The sequence below is a fragment of the Martes martes genome (assembly GCF_963455335.1).
Source record: "Martes martes genome assembly, chromosome: 17".
Lineage (NCBI taxonomy): Eukaryota > Metazoa > Chordata > Mammalia > Carnivora > Mustelidae > Martes > Martes martes.
In genome coordinates, this window is record NC_137905.1 from 7,778,785 (window position 1) to 7,799,554 (window position 20,770).

The window sequence follows — 20,770 nt, forward strand, 5'->3', positions numbered from 1 at the left end:
AGGGTCAAGGGGGTGCAGACACTGTCGAGCAGTTGGTGGGGAATCTGGCCTCCGATCTGAGAAGCTCCACTGCCGGGGGCTTTAATATCCGCTCTCTACAGCTTTATCTCCACTCGAGATGGCCATTGCTGATTGTAGCACAATAAAGCTGGCGTTGTGGAGGGGAGTGGTTCTGCCGTCCCTGGTTATTGCATTTAGAGGCTACTGTAATACTCTTCAGGGAGAGATGGCAGTGATTCAAGGTAATTCAGGACTCTAGGAGTCCTGGATGTTTATGGTTCCTTCTAACCCCAGGGATTTTAGGATTCAAGGTGTGCGGCCACACAGCCAGGCCAGCCGGCAGCTGACATGAGGAAGAGATTTAACAGGTGCCGGTAACTCTTGAGTTCCAGATGGTTCATACACAGTTATCCATGTGGACCTCACAACATCCCTTAGCGTGTCTGAAGGAAGGTTCCCTAGAAGTGGGCCCTCTGCCAGGATTCCTGTGCATGTGATCAATTCAGGAGGAGCGCACGGGGAACCCGCTCGGAATAAGGGAGCTGAGTGGGAAGGGGAAGTTGCCCAGCAAAGGTGGGATTTCAGGCCAAGACGTTTTGGGGGTCTGCTGCAGGGGCCTTTGGAGGGTGAAGTGCACACAGGGGAGGTGGGTGCACACAGGAGCTGGACCTTGCACCCCTGCACCCAGCACTCACCAGCTGAGGGTCTCCAGGGTCAACATGAGCAAATGCCCAGGCACCGCGGGCTCTCTCTGTGTGCTTGTAGAGTGGCTTTGGTAACCCCCAGGGCAGGCAGAAGCAAACCCCACCTTACAGGCCAGCAGAAGAGTACCTAGAAATGATAATAAAGTATACAAGGGGATCTGGGTGGGAGCCAACAGTGTCTGCTACAGGGAACAACTAAGATCTCCCATTGTACAGATGACAAAACTGAGGCTCAAGGAGTGAACCGGTACTCCCTAGAGAGGTTGTTGCCTGGGTCAGGATTTTAACGTAGGCTTGCAACGCAGATGTTCTCTCCATGGCACGGTGATGGTGGATCTCTTGGCGCTTGGGAACCCATGACTGAAAGCACTGGCCTTTCTGGCTTCTTCCTACCATCTCCCTGAGATACACCAGCCCTGGTTTCACAGACCTACTTCCTGCAAGGAGGAGAGAACCGGCTCTACCCTTTTGACTCCCTCCTGCCACCAAAGGAAAAAAAAAGTAAGTAATTTTTTCTATGCTTGAGAAAAGCAACAAGCAATTTGATAAGAATGAAAGATTTATCAGTCACACATGGCACAGATGAGTCTCACCAGGGGTGGTCAAGAGAAGCTGAGAAAGAGTCCGATTCCATGTATGGAAAGTACACAAAGAGAAAAAACTAACGTCTGTGACAAAAGCCAGGCTTTTTGTGCCTCTTGGGGTGGGTTAGAGACCTGCAGGAAGCGATGGTTGCATTTAGGGTTTTTTTTGGGGGGGGTATGGGAGGGGCTGCAGGTTCAATGGGTATGTTCAGCTCGTGAAAGTTCATCGAACTGGGTCCTTATCATATGTGTGCTTTTTATATGCACATCATATATGATTCCATAAAAATTGAAGTTGCAGAAAAAAGTGAAAGAAACAGAAGATAAAGAAGGACAAAAGGGAGAAAATAGAATAAAGCCTTAATCCCGCCCATTGAGAATTCACTCTTGTTAATGCCTGGTGTGTCGTCTCAAGATCTTTCTACACGTGTGTGTGTAATACATACACACACACACACGACCGAATTTCTGGCTGTGCTGGAGCTGACTGTCCTCATCTTGAGAGTAGAATAGCCTGTTTTCGGTACTGACAGCAACAGAAATAATCATTGCAACCCCAAATCGGGAATCAATATTCTGGGAAGGAGGAGGTCTGAGAGAGGCTGGAGATGTTCCGTGCATCTGGGAGGTGGAGAATTCAGTGATAAATCTGCCCTTATGGATGTGAAGTGTGTGCCCCTTGTGTCTCTCCGGATGGGCTGCGTGCATTACACCGCCCTCTGTCTGTGTTTTCTCCATCCAGGCTTTCTATGCCGCGTGTAGACTAAATGCTGACTCTGACTCGTGCATGGGGCTTGCGATGATAAATAACCTTGGGTTCTGACCTCACGGGCCTTTAAGTCGAGTAGTGTGGCTCTGGGCGAGGTACTGCCTTCATGGGAACCTCATTTTTCTCATCAGGAAAATAAGGATAATAAAATCTCCCAGGGGAGACTTACTTCTCTGTGTGGAAGAACCATCTGATTATTGAATGGGGTCTGGACCCAGGTAAGGTCTTAAACAGAGAGGGTGACTTCATGCAGAGCCCAAGCAGAAGGACTCCAGAAAGGGGAGTGAGGTGTTTCCTTCCACTACTGCTGAGGGGACCCCACGGGTGGGGCAGTGTGCCTGGTATGGCAGGAGATGGTGGTGGCAGGTGAGAGGGTAGTGACCGCCAGCATGGTAGTTCCTGGAGGTATCTGTGATGTTCAGAACACAGTGGTTCCCGTGGGAGCCCCATCGTCCTGTGGACATGGCAGTGCCAAGGGAAGAGGGTTGGAGCAGGTGAAGGTGAAGGTCATGGAGATGTCATGTGGAAACTAGTTGCACTGGCTTATTGGAAGCCCAAGGTAACCTGGGGGTCCCCAAATGCTTGGGGGTGGGAACCTGGCTGGGGAATCAGCTTTGGTCGGATTTTACAAAGCGTCTCCTGTTTCTTTCTTTTAGTCAGGACTGGGGTGACACCTTTTAATTCTTCCCCAAGTTGTTCTTAGCAGTGCCTTGGGTGGCTCGGGCTTGGCAATGGAGGAGCATTTCAAGGAGAGAAAGACAGTAGAGTGGGAGTGTTTCAAAGCCCACCCAGTCATAGCCCCTCTCCCCAGGTCACTTGTTGGAGGAAACAAGATTTCTGGCCCCTGGGGCAGGCACTTCTCAAACTTTAATGAGCACAGAAGTCGGCGGGGAATCCTCCTAAACGCAGACCCCGATTCAGCAGGTTGGGGCTCGGTCCCCTAAGGAGCACCGTGTATATGTGTGGGGTGGTGGAGAGCAGGAGAAGAGGGCGGAATGGAAGAGGAGCCCGCAGTGCTCCGTGGAGAGGCAACAGCTTTGCTCGCCTCTGATTCAGGTTGTGTGGGAACCATGGTCACTCTTCCTAAAGCAGGGTTTGAAAACCACGGGCCTAGAATCCGCCTCGCTCTGCAGTTCCTCCTGCTCAGATCACGCCTACCCTCTTGATAACATTGTAAACTCCTATCCTGCCTTTAACACCCAGCCCAGGTCTGTCTGCCTGAATGCAGCCTTCCTTAGACACCAAGCCATTATCAGCCCCTTATCTGTACTGCATTATCACCGTCCCTCACCCGTGCTTTGCCGATTCCTATTATCTGACTGTATTGAAAATGTATTCTGCACACATATCTCCATTAGATACCAGAAGCTTTTGGGGAGCAGGATGACATCACCCATGTCTGCTCCCGGGCACAGAGTGTGCCTAGCATAAAGTCCTTCCCTGTTCAGTGCTTGCAGAATGGGCACTACCTGGTTAATGCTTTCCTGATTGCGAAGCACACCTTCTTGAAATTCTGAGACGGAACCTGTATTTTTATTAATTTGAGATTTCATAAATGGTTATTAATCTCTGCTTGCATCTCCCGGAAATTGCTGGGCTTGGCAAGAGCAGGTAAACAGGTTCAGATAATATCCTCTTTCCCATCCTCCTGACATCACTGATGGTACTGTGCTTTTTTTTTTTTTCTCTTTTCTTGGAGACACTAGACATTCACTTTCTCCCCACGTCACTGAGATGTGATCAAACGCCCACTGAAAGGTTCAGAGTTTGTGAACAACTTAAAGGTCATGTTGGATAAAGGAGCTGGCTGACAGCACTCTTTGGGTCATTGTAATGTGGTGATGCTGGCACTAGCCCATTCCCCAGAGGTGTGGGACTTGCCCAGACAGGCCTCTCATCCCTGCCCCGCAGAGGGTGCAGCTGTGAGTGCTGGAACATATTCTGAGGAGCCAGGGCTTCTGCTCCCCTGGCATTGTTGGGGAGGCCCCAGAGAGCTCCTTGGAGCTAGTCGGGAAGCGGGAGGTTGTCCAGGAGCAGATGTAGAAGGAGGCCCACGAGAGTCAATGACCTGCCTTAATTCATTTTGCAGTCTGAATTGAGAAGTTCTAAAGCTTCTAATTGGTCAGAATCCCATCGTGAGTATTCTTGGGGGATGTAGCTAATTACATACCTTCAAAGGTGCTCATTAACTTGGTGAACCCCACTGTAACCAACCCCGCGATCCAGGGAACAGTGTTTCTAAGAAAAGGCTGCGCGGGGATAGAGATATTGACTATTTACCCCACAGACCCTGTGTCAGATTTTCTGCCAGGCACCGAGGTCAGGGGCTGGGGGAGTGTGAGAATGAGGCAGAATTCGTGTGCTTAAGCCCTACAGACTATCAAATGCACAGCTTCTCCTGAGTGGATTGTTGAGGGAATGCAGCCCCTGAATACGAACCAGAAAAATACAGACCAGCTTTATGTATTGAATTGACTTATCAATCCAGGCTAAAGAGAAAAGCCGGTTGTATGTGTAGGTCGAGTGGGGAGGGGGAGGGGGAGGGAAGGAATGGTTTAAACTGGTTACAAGTGTAGACAGAATGATGGGGGTTGGGGGATAAAGCATAGGCTTGGTGAACAGACACAAGAGATGCACTGGTGACAGGGAGACGAGTCCCCTGAGCTGTTTGCATATGATCACATTCCATGAAGGGGGTGGTGGTCTGACATCCTCTAGACCCAGACGGATGGTTGATTGCTGGGGATTTGAGGGGGTTGATGAAAGGATTAGGAGCAAGCTACTCTATCCGATGACCTCCATGGATTGGTCAGACGTCCACATTGTGACACCGATCATAGCAGCATCGGTGGGCATCTCCCAGCACTCACTGCTTCTCCTGGTAGTGCCGATGAGGGTGATGACGACGGGGTATTGAAGAGGGTGATGGCGATAACTGCCTCGACCCTTGTGGAACATCTACTCGATGTCAGGTGCTTTCCAGTATTTTTTCTTTATGGGCCGTTCTATGCACGTAAGGCTCAGCGATTTTAATTTCCTTGTCACCGGTCTGGTGAGTCGGCGATGAAAGGGAGTGGCTGGGAGTGTGGGCCCGCGTCAAGGTTTGGGTTTACAGTGCCTCCTCTGACGCTGAAAGTCTCGGCTGACCTGGGGCAAGCTGTGAGCCCTCTCCGCCTTGCTGTTCGTGTGAGAAACGAGACTGTGCTGAAATCCATCGCGCCTGTTTCGTAATTACCGAGGAACCTGTCCTTTCCTCCTAGGTCTTCTCTCCCTCCTCCTCCCCTTCCTCCTCCTCTTCCTCTTCTTCCAAAAATAACAATACCATAACTTCTTATTATTAATTTTATTATTATTGATGGCAGGGCCGGGCCTGTCCGGCTACAAAGCAGTGTCCTTTCCTCGACTCCACACTGAGTTCTGGGCCCAAGGGCAGAGCTGGCTGTCAGGTGAGTCTGTGCTGTATTTCTTTATTTCTTCCGTCTCTTGTCTGGCTCTCTGCCCCTGCAGATGCCCGGGGCCACCTGGAGCGGTGCTCGGAGAATTCATCTGTCCAGAATCCAGGGGGCCACTTCTCTTTCCAGTATCAGAGGTGCAGGCCACTCACGAGGTGGGAATGAAGTAGAGGCACCTCAGGGAGAGGGACGTCTTGGACCTCTCTCCCACCACAGCTCTGCCTCCTGAACAGTCCAGCAAAGGCTTCTCCTCCTGTCTAGCCAAAGCCAGGGGTGTGTTTTGCAGCAAGGGACCGGGTGACCACAATCCACCTGTTCCGGGCCTCTGATGAATATGCACTTCCTAGGGAGTTGCTGGGCTCCTGCACTGGTGAAAGCAGCCAGCGGTGACCCAGATACATTTTAGTGGCTAGGTAAGGGAGTTTTGATTTCAGGCAACAGATGAAGCCCCCTCTGGTAGTGTACACAAAAGAGGGAAACTAACTAGCAGGCTTTGGAGGGGCTTTATAGACTCCAAGGGGAAACTGTAGTTGAGCCCCAGAACATTTGCTGGGAATCTGGGTTATAAAGCATGGCGCTGCCTTCCTCTCTCCTGAGAACTGGCGCTCTCTGTTACTCCCCAGTGGAAATTGGGGTGCCCCAACACCTGTGCATCAGTCTAGCCCTATGGGGACTTCCTCTCTGACTCTCTTCCAAATCAAAATACCAAGGAAGAGTCTCTCATTGGCCTCCTCTGGGCCAGGTCACCACTGACAAACTTGATAGAATTGCACAGAGGTATTAAGAGAAACCCCTATGTAGGAATGTGGAAATCTTTATTAATTGATAAATAAGGGAATTAGACAGAACTGTGTCCTTAACAGCATTGCAGTTCTTTAAATCTATTTATGCATGTGGTTACATATTAGAAGAGGCCACAGTGAGATGGATTAAATGGCTTATATTCTGGTAAACTTGGTTTATTTTGCTGGTATTGCTATTATTTGTAGTAATAACTGGCATCCATGCTGTGTTCTAGTTTGGAGCACTGGGCCACAGTGGGTGGGCACATTCGTGGGCCAGTAAACTCAGGTCCCAGAGAGGTGTGGATCCTGCTAACCAGTAAGTAGTAAAGTCAGACTCTAGGCCTCACGCTATTTCAGTTGCACCATATTGTACCTCGTGTTGTAGGGCTGACCAAAGAAGGAGAATTTTAAGATCATTTCTGCATGCATCAGGGGTGTTTAAGGTTGGCAACATCCAGAGAGCCAGTCCTGAGATGATCTGGTGAAGGGAAATGAGGCATGGAGGTTTCCCAGAAAAAGAACCCAGGACGAAGGAAGGGGTTCAGTCTTCTTTTCTCTATGTTCAAGCAATGGCTGAGTACATTGGCTAATTCAACCTTCTCATAGCAGATTTTCATGAGAAATATACATTTACGTGTTACTAACCTTAAATGTTCGAGATGTTAAGAATATTCCGAATTGCCATGCGGATGCCCGAGTTTCCAATACTAGAGACGACTTCCTGTAATGGGAGCACTTTTAGCTCCATCATACCCAGAATTTCAGATACCAGTTTATCGTTTGTGAGGCTCCTGATGGGAGATGTTAGCACCACTCTGAAAGTACAGTTTTGGCCCCAAACATGATCTACTTTTTTTTTTAAATAAATGGAATATAAGACCAAGTATTGGTTGATTGAATGACTATCTTTGGCCATTTCACCTAAACATGCTGTAGTGTCCTATATAAAGGCCGTGCATTCTTTTCCAATGTCAGAAAAGTCTGGATATTTTGCTCCATGTCAAAGACATAGCAGGGATAATTGTTAATTTGTCAAAAGCTAAGAAAGGGGAGAGAATACAAGTCTTAGTCTATGGTAATTTTTGCTTTTGAAGATGATGGGCGATCTAGCTCAAAAGCCAGAATGTACCCCACGAAAGGGACCGTGAGAGGCAGTACCTGCTGGAGCTTTGGACAGGCTCCCCCACCCATTCTCTACAGGGACGGGTCCTGCTTCACAGTGATGAAGATTTGGGAGCTTGTAACGCTAATGATGTGTAAATGCATTTTCAGCTATTTTATTAAGCTAGCCTTTCCAGGTTCATTATCATTAATATTTATGGTTAGGATATGTTCCTCCAGAGAGTCTGCAAATAGCTCTCCCATTGTTCGGGTAAAATTTATAGCAAGTTGGACTAAGGGGAGGCACCAATGTGTCCAGGCTTGTACTTCTCATAGGAAACGAAAGCTTTGGCAATGGCTTTGCATGGCTGTGGATCTTTAGTCTATGGGTTCAGGCATCTTTTAAATAGGGCCAATTAACTACGCTGTTATGAATCCAGGGAGGGAATGTGAATGTCCATGTGCTGGAAGGCAGAGAGGGGTGGTACAGATTCCCCAAGATCATACCCTCCTCTGTTGCAACTGGTGTTGGCAAGTTCGACTTTTTGTTGCCATGGCCTCTGTCTCCAACAAAGGGTAACAGTGTCCTCTAGAAGCAGAAGTGCAGCCAGAGTTCCCTGCCCAATAGGATGGAAGGGTCTCCTTCCCAGGAAGAGCCCACACAGAGCCCTGGCACGTGCAGTGGTGTCATCTGCACCTGCCAGAGATTTCCCACGGCTACATCTCAAATGGGGCTTGAAATTTCTGGCTGGGCCAGAAGGAAGGAAGTGGCTTTACCACTCAGCCGTGCATCTGCTGATGAGCTTTTGGGGAGGGGGTGGCTGGGAAGCTATGGGGAGATGACAGATTTAGGTATTGGAATCAAATGTTACCTCTGGTACATTTTATAACGGTGAGCTAATTTTTACTTCCTAAAAACAATTTTTTGGAGGGAGGTGTGGAACAGGTCTCACAAGAGCATAAGCACTCTGAAAGACACCTGACCCATGTTTCAGGTGAAATCCTCACGTGTAAAATCGAGCGGAGGAATAGATCACCTCTATGGTCCCCTCCCTCAATAATTCATTCTGTTGCCATTTGGATTATAACAAGGCCATGGTTATGTTTGGAACTGCCAGCGGATGCTGAAGCTGTCCCTGGGTGAGTGAGTTATGGTACCCACACCCCACTGGGCTGAAGGATGAGTCTGGGTCCAAGGGGGTGTATCTGGTCTCCAAGTCATGGTGTGAAAGGAAGGGAAAGCCTGTGACTGAGACCTGCTCTTGGGCAGAACTTCCTCTACTTACAGGCTGCATCTGTGTCCAATTAGGAGGGGTTGGGGGTTGGGAAGCAGGTGGCACTGGAGACTCTGTGGAGAGGAAATACAAATTCGATACCACCTAGAGGTGGAAAATAGAGAACAGGGGGCTCTAAAAACAGCTAAAAATTTAAGAGACACAGCAACCTAATGAAACACGTGACCCCTGATAGAATCCTGGATGTAAGAGAAAAAGCTGTAGAGGACATTTTTGGGACCGTTGGGGAAATTTGAATATGGCTGTGTCTTAGGTGATACTGTATCAATATTAAATGTCTTAAATATGAAACTAGGGGTTCTGGTTATGTATAGATCTGATACAGACCCATGTAGATCTAGAGAGAGAGAGATGAAACAAATGTAAAATATTAGGAGTTGGTGAGTGTGAGTGAAGCTTATGTGGGAGGTGACTGTGCTATTCTTTCCACTCTTCTGCAAGTTTGAAGTCTTTTAAAATAAAAAGTGTGGGAAAATGACTTGAAAGTCAGATATGTGCTATAGTTTAGGGAACCGGGTGAAGGGTACACGGGATCTCTGTGTTATTTCTTATAATTTCATGTGAATCCCTATTTATCTCAAAATACAAGGTTTGACTGAGAAAAGAGAGGATTGAAGGCAAATATGGCAAAATATTAACACCTGTTCTAATGGGGCTTGGAAGTCTGTTACATTTGTTCTATTATTAGTTTCATTATTTTCTGAATGTTTGAAATGCCTAGTAAAAATACACCCTCTGGAGTTTCCTGGTCAGCCCTCTAAGCACGCACCTGGCCCGGGACACGCTGCTGGTCCTGCAGGCTGTGTTCTTTTTATTTTTTTATTATGTTATGTTAGTCACCATACAGTACATCATTAGTTTTTGATGTAGTGTCCCATGTGTTCTGAGGAGTCTGGAACGGGTAGGAGGAGGTGCTCACCTGTCGGGCTGACCCTGCCCAGACCCATGCCTCTGACATTTTTTACTTCCTTTGTTTAACCCTGGAAAGCATCTTGCACCCCCAGAGGGTCAGGACTTCCTGCTTCCCTGCTCGCTTCTGCTGTTCTCCCCGGGGATCTCACCGACACGCTAAGGAAATGCACAAAAGGACGCATCCCTGCTGCTTCTTGGTGTATCTCTGGACTGCAAAGACTGCCGCAAGGAAGCCTGTCTTCTCACGAGAATCCTTCAGTTTTGTGTCATAGAAAAAAAAAAAGAGACCCCCATGCCAGAATTCATTTATTACATAGCTAAATCACAACTTTGCAATACATTTGAAAGGGACTAAATGAGACATGCACAGTAGCTTAAATGTAAAAATAGAAAACAATGTCCAAAAGGTCAGTTAGATTGGAATATAATCTCAGTAATAAAGAGTAAAGCGTTTTTAGTCTGGGGTCACAGGACAGGCTGGGCCACAGCAGGGCTATTCACACGGATTCTGAATGACAATCAAAAGATATTCCTTATCTGTGGAGAGAGGAGGACAAAATTAATCCCCCCCCTGAAAAATTAAATTTAATAAATGAATACTTCAGCTAATCTTCTTTTCTCTTCAAAACATCACTTGGACATTCTGTAGACCAATGGTTTCCCATCCTCGTTGTACAATGGAATCACCTGTCCAGCTTTCAAAAGCTATGGTGACCTGGGGCCCGGTGCCAGGGGTCCTGATTTCACTGACCTGGGTTGAAGCCTCAGGTATCAGGAATTGTTTTTGTAAAGATCTCCAACTGCTTTTAATGCGCAGCCAGGTTGAGAACACAGGTGGAGGAAAAGCTTCAGTTTGTGGGTCATTCTGATTTTACAGATGTTCTATAGAGAAGTTTGTTCTAGACTAGATTTTGGAGCATAAGTCCTGTTTTACACAGACATTGGCTAATACTGTGCACGTAATTCCTTCGGGGAAAGAAGAATTTCTATGGCTGCCATCTGTCCATAGGCCAGGTGAATGGGTTCTCTCCCAGGGAAGGTTTGAGACCCTACAGGCCTTTTGATCCACTCCCTACTTTACTCCCTGGACAGGAGACATTTCTGCACTCTCCAGAAAATCTCGGTGTCCTAAGTTGACCTCATGTAGGACCTACATCTCCTAGATATTGTGATTACTGATAATAAACGCAAATGGGCAAAACGTTCAACTTCTTCAAAGATTAAATTTGTCACTAATTTCACAAAATTTCCAGGTTGGATTTTTCAGATTCAAACATCTTCATTTTGTAATTGAAGAACATACGGGCCAATACTGCATGTTAAAATCTATACTTCCAGTTCTTTGAAACAAAGCTTCTATCCAGTAAAGCAGAAAGATGTTTTAAATGTGAAACGAAATGCCACATTACCTGGGGCTACCATGATTTCATGTTTCTTTGATCTGATCCTAAGAAAAGTGAGGTCATTCTGAGGATCAATGTCACGGACAGTGCTCCTGGCTTTCATCGTCAGCTGGTGAAGAAGACCTGCATATTGAACCGTTGTCGAGTTGTCCAACGTTGTTCGGATAGGAATGCCTATTATGAGATTCACTTTTGGGTTAACATTTTTTGATTATAAAAGGAAGACACACATGGTGGAAACACTGGAAAATACTGGTGATTGTAAGGCGGAAGAAAGACTTATGGCTGATATTATTCACTGGAACAATTTTAGCTTATCCCCTGCCAATCTTTTTGTCTTTACATGGGTTTTAAGATATAGTTGGTTAAATCATCAGAAATTTGACTATTTCTTTTTTTCTTCATTTAAATGATAGCATATACAAGCTGTTCTCATCAGTGATAATGTCATCAAATTATTTTTAGTGGTTATACACTATTTTATAAACATAATCAATCCCCCATTGTTAGATTGTTGGGAACTGTTTTTGTTGTGATGGTTGTTGTTGTAGCTAATGGTGTGATGAGATTTTTTGTGCGTAAACTTTTTTGGAAGGTGTGAATTGATTATTTCAGAACCATACATATTACTCTACAAAATGCCCCTCCAAACAGCCGGTCTACACTCATTTTGCTTCGAAATGCTTGGCCTGTGACCTGGTCCTTATTTCCTTCCCTAGGGCCATAAATAGAAAGGGATATTGCAGCCCATGTTGAAGAGTATATCAAAAAGGGATTTTAAACTTTCCTTTGTACCTCCTCATACAATACTTTTTACACCTTAAAGCTTATCGTAGAGGCCACAGCGGCAAAGGGACTGTGGTTTTGCTGGGCACTCCCTGGTTTGTGCTCATTCTTGGTTTAAGCATTATTAGATTTAGCTGCTTGTGTGCTCTATTGTTCCATTATGCGCATTTAAATCCGAACCTATTAATTTAACTGGGAAAATCTAGCCAGACAAATATGCAAGTATAATTCAATTCCGTTCAAATCAATCTAGCTCAATTCAGGTCTCTTGGTGCTCAGGGCTTATTTTTTTAACAGGTGCTGTACTAGGGACCTTGCATATGTTGTGTCTAATCTGAGTGGGTCTTCAGATGATTTTGAGAACTACCGGACAGCCAGGAAACCGCAAGGATTTGTTTTGCCAACATGCCTCTAATTTAGGGGGCCATATAAGGTGAGTTTGGGGTTGCTCAGATTCCACAAGTACCTGAATTAAGGCCAAGCAATGAAAGAGGCGAACATAGCTCTGGGCTTTCCCTCAGAGAATGCAATTCCGGAAAATGTTACACAAGAGGGGACTTCAGGTGTGCAACAGTATTACAAGCTAAGGATTTTACCAGTTTTTCATATTCTTGGAGAACCTCCATTCTGACCATGAAACAGACTACTTGCTTTTCTCTTTTAAGAAAACCATTACCTTTGGAATGGGGTCTTCCCAAACAAGATGAGGACAGTATTTACAGGAGAAACTGTTCAATAAATAAAGCTTTATATCAAATTTCTTCACTTCTGTATAATTATTTGTTGGCCACTGTACCCCGAAGTCAGTTCTATCTTTCCCAGCTGGGGAAACATCACAAGGCCTGTGTCTTCAACAAGCAGGGCAGGCTGAAATGTAGCAAGCCCTCCAGCTTCTGCGAGCCCCTCCTGTGGACGAGTTTTATTTTGCTTCCTGAAGACTGACTACCTACAAAGTCTGCACCGCTCAATGTCAAAACGAGAAATACAACCAGAATAAATTATTTAAAATGTAGATGACAAGATTATGAATCCAGACCTCAGGCTTATTTAGTTAGTCTATTCATGATCCAAGTCAATAAGTAAAACAGCTAGCCTTTCTGAGGAGTAAGTGCATGCTGTAGAGACTCTTGGAGTTGTTCATCTCCACTACTGACCACTTGAAAAAAATCAATCAACAAATATTTATTAAGTTCTTGCTTGGTACCATGTGAGGTAATTAAAAAAATAATTTATTAAGAACCCTTTTAGCCCATGGTAGGAAATTCACCTACGTCTCCTTCTGAGAGGTAGCCACTGCTCCCGGTTTCTTTGGTAACCTTGCAGAGACATTCTAAGTGTGTTCAAGTACGTTTGCATTTGTATTCTTCCTTCCTTAATTGTATTGTTCTCTATTCTGTACTTTTTTTTTTTTTTCATTTTTAAGACTTGGAAAATTATTCCATTCAGCACACATAAGGCTGGGCCACTCAGGTTAGTGACTGCATAACATGATTGTTGAATGGATGCCTTGTGAACACATAACTAATAAATCCTCCTGACAGGCATTTAGGCTGCTCCCAGTCTTTGACTTGTATAAGCAAGGCTATAGGAAATGTCTGTGTGCATGCCATTTCACATTTGTGTCTATGGGTAGGATAAATCCCTAAGATGGAACTTCCAGAACAAAGAATATGAATTTAATATTGCTGAATTTATGGCAGTACTTTAAACTAGGACTCTCTCTGATCCCAGTAAGCCGGTAGTCTTTGTATTTTGGTTGATTGTATTTCAAAAATATAAGGAATTGGCTGGATGGCTGATAAAATCTAGTGAAATTCAAATGATGGATTGTTAGAAATGTCAACAACATTTAAAATTAAGAACCTACAGAGATCAGGCTTATCTATACATAAGAATATATAATAGTTATGACTGTCTGAGAAACAAATATATATATTCACCAGTATCTAATTCAACGATCAGTGCTGCAATATTGTAAACAATGAATGGTTTTAGAAACGAGAAACCAACGTTAACAAAGAATCTATTCTAATAAAAACCTGTACCACTCAGCAGTGGGTGAAACCGATAATTCTACTTTATTGTTGTGGATAGGACGCCTGTGTTTCAGTAGTGGTGAAACTATAGGACTCTGGTTAACCCATCATATGAGGCGATCCAGATGGATAAGCCTGGTAGAAGGCCTACCGAGTCATGAATAAAACCTGAAAATATGTTAAAATGATTTGCTGCAAATGACACTAAAACCACAAGTAGTAAACAAGAACACATGAACTTAGTGAAATATGTTCAGTATTAAGTTTCGTGGGTGTTCTGGAAGCGGCAAAGCTGCACGATAATAAATGGTACTTCCATCTAACGTTGAGTAGGCTGCCGAAATGGAGTATTTTATTAATTCTGGTCACACAACTTACACCGAATACTATTAATAACCATGCCTGTCATACACTGTGGTTATTAATAATCTGACCATAAAAATAAAACTCTCGTTCATATTTTTGGGAGAAAAAGTTAATTTGGCTTTCAGAAAAGTGCCCCGAATCCTAACATAATCTTATCCTAGTAGGGGTTAATTAGATGAAGTTAAAGGTCTTAAAAATAATATTTTTTTGCCTTTGGATATGAAAAGTATTGAGAAACTTCAGGAAAGTAAAGCCAAAATCAATTATAATTCCAACACTCAGAGATAATCACTGTAACACATCCCTGCCTTTTCTTCCATATGTATTTTAAATGTGTATGTGTGACTGGCTATATTTATGATTAGAAAGTGTTTGGCTTACCACTTTGTTCCCTGCTTTTTTTCCACCTAATATTTAGTTTCTCATGACTTTAAATATTCCTCAACATTTTAAACAGAGTAATGGTTCAGTAAGTAAATATTACATAATTTAAAAATTTCCCTGCTGCTTAGACTTATTTACTTATTTGTCTGTTTATTTACTGCTATTGTATACAATGCCTCAGTGAGTATCCTTTGTATCTAAATCTTTTCTTCCTCAGTCCTTAGGATAAATTCCTAGGAGTAACATTACAAATCACAGGGTATGGATATTTTCAGACATATGATGCATATTGCCAGGATTATGCACTTTTGACCAAGATCTTCCAATGTAACTTGTTGGATGAGTTGTCCTGGGGATGGGGTGTCCCCATCCCCAAATTCAAGTCTACCTTAGACCTTAGAATGTGCAGTAGGGCCTCTGCAGATGTAATGAGGTAAGATGAGGTCATACTAGGTCAGGGTGGGCCCAAATCCAAAAGCTGGGGTCCTTCTACGGAGAGAAAACAGACACAGAGAGGTAGACGTAATGTGGGGATGGGGGCAGAGACTGGACTGATGCATCTACAAGCCAAGGAATGCCAAGGCCCAGAAACCGAAAACCACCACAAGCTGAGAGAGCAGCGAGGAAGGATTCTGTAGAGACTTCGAAGAACAGCCTGTCTTTGCTGACACCCTTGTTTCAACTCCTAGCCTCCAGAACGATGATAACTTTCTAAGGATTTAAGCCACCAAGTGTGTGGTACCTTGTTACGACAGCTGAGGGAAATGAGTCCATCACCTTTCTGAAGCCACACAGATAGCCTTTCTCAGGGGGGTGTGCAGAGTTTCTGAACATGCTAGGAATTAAAATCATTTCAACCAGAACAATGTACCAGGGTTGGACCACTTCCTGGAAATATTAGGCATAACTCTTTCTTACCTATAAGGTTGATCTTAAATCCTTTCCCTCCTGATCACTCAAGCTGGGTAAGTTTATTATACTCATTTGGTGGTGTTTTAAATTTTATTTTATTATTTGCAAAACACAGCCAATGTTTTATCTATATATACATTGAATGTTTTATCTGTCCAAATCAATTGAAAACTTCCACGTTCTCAGAACTACTTGATTATAATACCATAAAGTGTTGGGTATTGTGCCAGGCACTTGAGTAGTAGTATTTCATTTAATGATCACAACCATCAATAAAGTAGGTTATATTCTATTTTTAGTTGATGAGGGATCGAACTCTGAATTTGACTTTGGTTTGCAGTTGCTCAATAAACATTTGATAGATTTGTGCCAAAATAATGAGTAGCTGTGAGATTCTGTTGCAAGCAATGTGTCAATTTCATGGTTGCACCGTGAATTAGGTGAGGTAGCTACTCTTATTTCAACAAATGCTCTGGGAATTGTGGTACTTCTTGCCCTTGCAAGAGCCTGAATTAGCAATGAAACTAGCAAGAGCCTCTGAGAGGTTGCCACTGTAGCTGAGCAGGTAGCAAAGTGCCAGAGAAAATGCTCTGTGGATTGTTAACAGTGACTGTGGAATGAGAGCAAGTTTCTGGTGGAAATCTAGATTTCATAGGTGGAAATGCATTGGTCCTTTTTACACTATATCCACACAGATTCTACCATACGTGAGAGTGAAACTGATTCTCAAAGATTTTATTAAGTATGGTAAAGCAACATTTTAAATGAAGACTGAAACTCCGTATGCTTTATACTGTTAAAATGAAAACTGCCAGCAACGATATTCTCCCTATCTGCAATACAACAGTTTTATTGGTACTTCTGAATATTAGGAGAGTTACCAAAGCTTTAAAAATTAGACAATGTGTAGTGTTTCTTAGGAGTGTATAGATATTTTTAGACATGTCCTATTCATATTCGTATCTTTAATTCTCAGCAGAGTGTTTGGTATGTAATAGATAATAGATGTTTGAGAAGTAAATGTTATAACTAAAACACAGAAAATATACTTTTTGTTTCAAATTCTAAGATGTCTGTCTTAGGCTTGGTACAATAAACAGATCCTTAGTTGGCCTGTGCGTGTCAAAAAGGCATCCTGTGATGTATTTACCTTCTGCATTTACGACCATAGTTCCAATAACCCCTTTATGGCTCTGGATCCTCTTTAGGGTTTCCTCCACCTCCGCCTGAAGAGATCAGGAAGGCAATTAACCAAAGGGGGTCTTTGTGGCAACCCCAATCCTAACGTGAATAATGTTTAGAGAGACACCTACCCTTCCCTCCGCCCCCCAACCCCCCAGTCTCCTTAACCTAAGGTTCTGGATACTATAATCTCAGACCTTTGGAAGAGGGCTTTGAAATGTTCAAGTTCTATATCCAAGCCTATATAAGACTCCTACATACAACCCTGACACATCTCTTGGCCTGAACCCTTCTAGGGATGGAGAGCTTACTGCCTCACAAGAGTTCACTCAACTTTTAATGTCTCTATTTTCTGGAAAAGAATTCTTTAAATCGGACAGAAATCTTCTCCCACTCATGTTTTGCTCATTGATCTTTTTGTATTCATATGAAAAATTCCTTCTCTGTACTATAGTCCTTTAAATAGCCACAGAGCTATATGGTTACCCCCCTCTGTCTAAAAGTATCTCTTCATGAGAAATCTGATTCTTAGTCCTAAATGTTACCTCCTTGGGAGTTCAGATAATTAAATTCAGGATATTCTGTAAACCAGGTTTCCAGGATTCTCTTGGTAATAATAGCCTGGGTCTCAGTATAAGCCGAATGTTCAAACATGAATGATTATGTTGGAACCCCTTTAATTAACTCAGCTTTCTGAATTAATCTTATGCACAGACTATATTGTACCAGTTTTACTCCCCTCTACCAATGCTAAAGTCGCAATCTTTTTCAAACTTGTATATTATTCCTGAGTGATCACTGGATTTTCTGAATTCAAACAGTATCCTGCAGTTTCTTGATGAGGGTTTGTGATTTATTTTTTCCTTCCAACGTCACACAGAGGTGAACATTATGCTACTTTAGTCAAAAGACAATTTTCTTTTGCACTTGATGTGGGCAGGGACACTTATGTCCTCTTTTCCACCACTACAGCAGGCACTTTCTAAATTTCACGTGCCGGACTCTCACTTTTTGCCATTATGAATACCATCTCTATTGTTGACCTAGAATGCTCTTTAAATTATCTCATTACTCAGAACTTAAACACATTTTACAAGGAGATGACACATCACTACCACTACTAAATGGAAATCTGCTACTATTTGTCATAAACAGAAATAACCATAAAGACAAACAAAATGAAGAGAGAACCTATTATTGAATTCCACCCCAGGGAAAGGCCTGAGCCTGAACTCTGATATTCAGATGAAAAATGGAAATTACCAAATGACCTAACCGTGTTGGGACTTTCTCCTGGACATAGTCTATAGGATGGGGGTGGGGAAAGAGAAATAACCTCCTCAGATGTGATTCGCTGTGTTATTTGTTACCTCTGAGCTGTCTTACATAGCAAGTAGATTTTGCACATCACTTTGGGAAACACCGCACTAAAGTGAAGTAGGTATACAGGGGATCCAAATATTATATTTTTGCCTTCTTTAAGGACAACGTTCACAGCTCCTTACAACCACTGACCCCCCCCCTTATTTATTTATTTTACTTCGCTTCCAAACGTCTCTTGGCTGTCAGCCTTACCCTCTCCTCTTCCAGTTTTTTTTTTCGTGATTTCTGCACCCCTTTAATACAATCTCTTAATCCCCATCTCCAATCCCCGTTTCGTTCCTCTTAAAACTCTGCTTTCACCTTGCTCCTTTTCAAACTATCCCGTCTCCGCTTTCCTTTTCATCTCCTTCTTCTTCTTTTTTTTTTTCTTCCTCTCTCCTCCTCTTCCTCTTTATTTGCCTTTCTTCTTTCTCAGTGTCGCCGCCTTCTCCCCGTGCTACTGCTCTCCCTGTCGCCTCCTTCTTCCTTCCCGGGATCCGACTTCTCTCCTCCCCACCTCGCCTTTTCCTTTGGAAACTTTCCTCGCGGTCGAGGTCTCTCACCCCCTCAACATCTTCCGTCCCCCTCAGTCTCTCTCTTCTCTTTCTCGACATCCCCCCCCCCCCCCCCGCGAATTCCAGCCCCCGGAATCAACTCCGTAGGCATCTACCCCTCAAGGGAGTCTCCTCTCATCTAGGTATCTTCTCCCCTCCAAGGTCGCCCTCTCCTTCCTCCGGGGTCTCCCCGCCGCCCCTCCAAGAAGCTTCTGGAGCCCCCAGCCCTCGCCGCGGCCCCGGGACCGACAGGCCAGGTCGGCCTCGGGGCCCGGGCGAGGAAGGCCCCCGACGTCGGCGCCCGCGGCGCGGCTAATCGCGGACGGAGTCTCCGGATTTACCATCGTGCGGACGGCGAGACGGGACTCCGTGCGGCACCACAGCTGCCCGGGAAGTCAGCAACGCTTCCAGCCGTTGCTAGGAGACGGGGGGAGGATGTGACCTCTCGGAAGTGGCGGGGCCCGCGCCTGCGCGTACGCAGGCCCGGCGGCAGCAGGGGGCGGCTCTTCCGCCCTGAAGTGGTCTTGACGCCTTTCGGCCGCCGTAGGCGGAGGTTGAGGCCGGTGGCTCTTGGGCGCTCACCTGCGCGCACCTAGGCCCGCGGGGCAGTGGGCCTGAGGAGCGGCGCGGGCATAGGCCTGGTCATTCCTTCGACCATTCAGTCATTCATTTCCTGAGGTACGCCGTCATGTAACAGCCACTTCCCCGTGCAAGAACGTTTTCTTGACCCCGCCACGTGCCGGGCGCTCCGGATCTGAGTGCACTCTAGCTGAGGAGACAGACCAGATGCGACACACGAAGCCACCCTGTCCTAGTGCGATGCGTGCTCTGGAGCCGATAAGCAGGGGTGGGTCCGTGCGACTCCGGGCGTGGGCCGCCTTGGAGCTTTGGTGACACAGTCAGCGGCCTCGCGACGCGCAGCGTCCTTCCTTTCGCACTGTCCTCTGTTTTCCGCCCCACACCGACAGGCCACCCCCCCCCCAAATATATCGCAGTATTGAGTAGTGCAACCATATATACACGTGTACAGGTATTTGTCGGTTTGTATTTCCTTACCCCCGCCCCCAAACAGTAGGGTAAGCGACATCAAGTGGTGTGTCATCAGGCGGTGGTGTCCCCTTACTGCTCTTCCCTCGAAGAGTTTCAGCCTCCAGTATGTTTACTCCGTTAGGGTTTGTTTGTTGTTTGGGGTTTTTTTTTGGGGGGGGGGGTCATTATGCGTCAGCAGTTCTGAGTTGCTGAGGAACCGTAGGTGGTAGCGCTACAGATGGCCGCAGAGGAGCCTGTCACCAGGTGTTAAGGAACTGATGGAGGAAACACAGAGGTCAGTTGGGGACGGTCAGCAGTCACTTGACCTTCTGAAGGGCGTTGGTAATGAATGTCTCTGTGGCCTGGGAGGTAGAGACTAACCCTTGCGAGAAGCACAGCGGGAACACGCGGTGGCTGGAGTCAAAGTCCTGGGGTTTGAAGAGGGCAAACCCTGATTCATCCCCGTCGGACCACGCTGGGAGGACTCCCTGTGCTGCTGATGCTGTTTGCGCTTCCGCTTCCCGCAAGCAGCCTCCGGCCGGACAAGGCATGCCCAGTGCTAAGGATGTCAGCTAGGATCTGGGTGGGCCCTTGTCAGGGATGCTCCGAATTGGTTTTGAAGTTGGTCCATTTCAGCTTAGAGTCTATCATTTTGTGACATCATGACAATACTGTGAGAAGCTCTAGTTCTGCTTTCTTTTCTTTTTTTCTTTCTTTCTTTTTTTTTTTTTTTTTTTTGGTGCTGGGGGAGGAGATTCTGCTCACTGTCATTCTGTCCTTTTTCCTCCAAGAAAACTTTATGCCTCCCAAAAATCCAGATCACGGTAGCTAAATAATCCTCCTTTTGACCCACACCTGGAACTCCAGCCAACATTATACGGAGTGGACAGCTAAGGTTGTAGGGGAGGAGTCTGGTGTGTGTACGCGGATCTGGCTCTTGACTGATTGCCTATATCTAGCATTTTAAGTAGTAAAAATATAGGTATTTTTGGTAATAAAAATGGCTAAATTTTATAAAGACTGGTGCTAGGGCTCTCTGGGTGTTTCTGATCGAGGATATTCTTACTTGATTGTGTAGTCATTTGTTTTGCTTATAAAAATCAGTGGCCGGGCACCCTATCTGTTATGTCAATCAGCTTTAATGAAGGAACCAA

The 20,770-nt window shown here is 45.1% G+C and overlaps 1 protein-coding gene across 1 annotated transcript; it reads right to left on the reverse strand.

The window, feature by feature from the left end:
* Positions 1–9,895: 9,895 nt before the first annotated feature.
* Positions 9,896–19,002, reverse strand: DYNLRB2 (dynein light chain roadblock-type 2). The gene is made up of 4 exons (XM_080827792.1): positions 18,929–19,002; positions 16,640–16,715; positions 11,012–11,179; positions 9,896–10,139 (listed from the first exon to the last, which is right to left on the reverse strand). Exons 1-4 carry the CDS (start codon positions 18,929–18,931, stop codon positions 10,096–10,098), a joined length of 291 nt encoding a protein of 96 aa, XP_080683918.1. The 5' UTR covers positions 18,932–19,002; the 3' UTR covers positions 9,896–10,095.
* Between the last annotated feature and the right edge of the window lie 1,768 nt (positions 19,003–20,770).

What these genes read in the sequence shown, in the direction of transcription:
- DYNLRB2 (XM_080827792.1), bottom strand. An exon ending in TATGGTCGTAAATGCAGAAG is followed by an intron (nt 11,180 to 16,639) that starts GTAAATACATCA and finishes ATCTCATAATAG; the next exon opens with GCATTCCTATCCGAACAACG. An exon ending in TGAAATCATGGTAGCCCCAG is followed by an intron (nt 10,140 to 11,011) that starts GTAATGTGGCAT and finishes CTCTCTCCACAG; the next exon opens with ATAAGGAATATCTTTTGATT.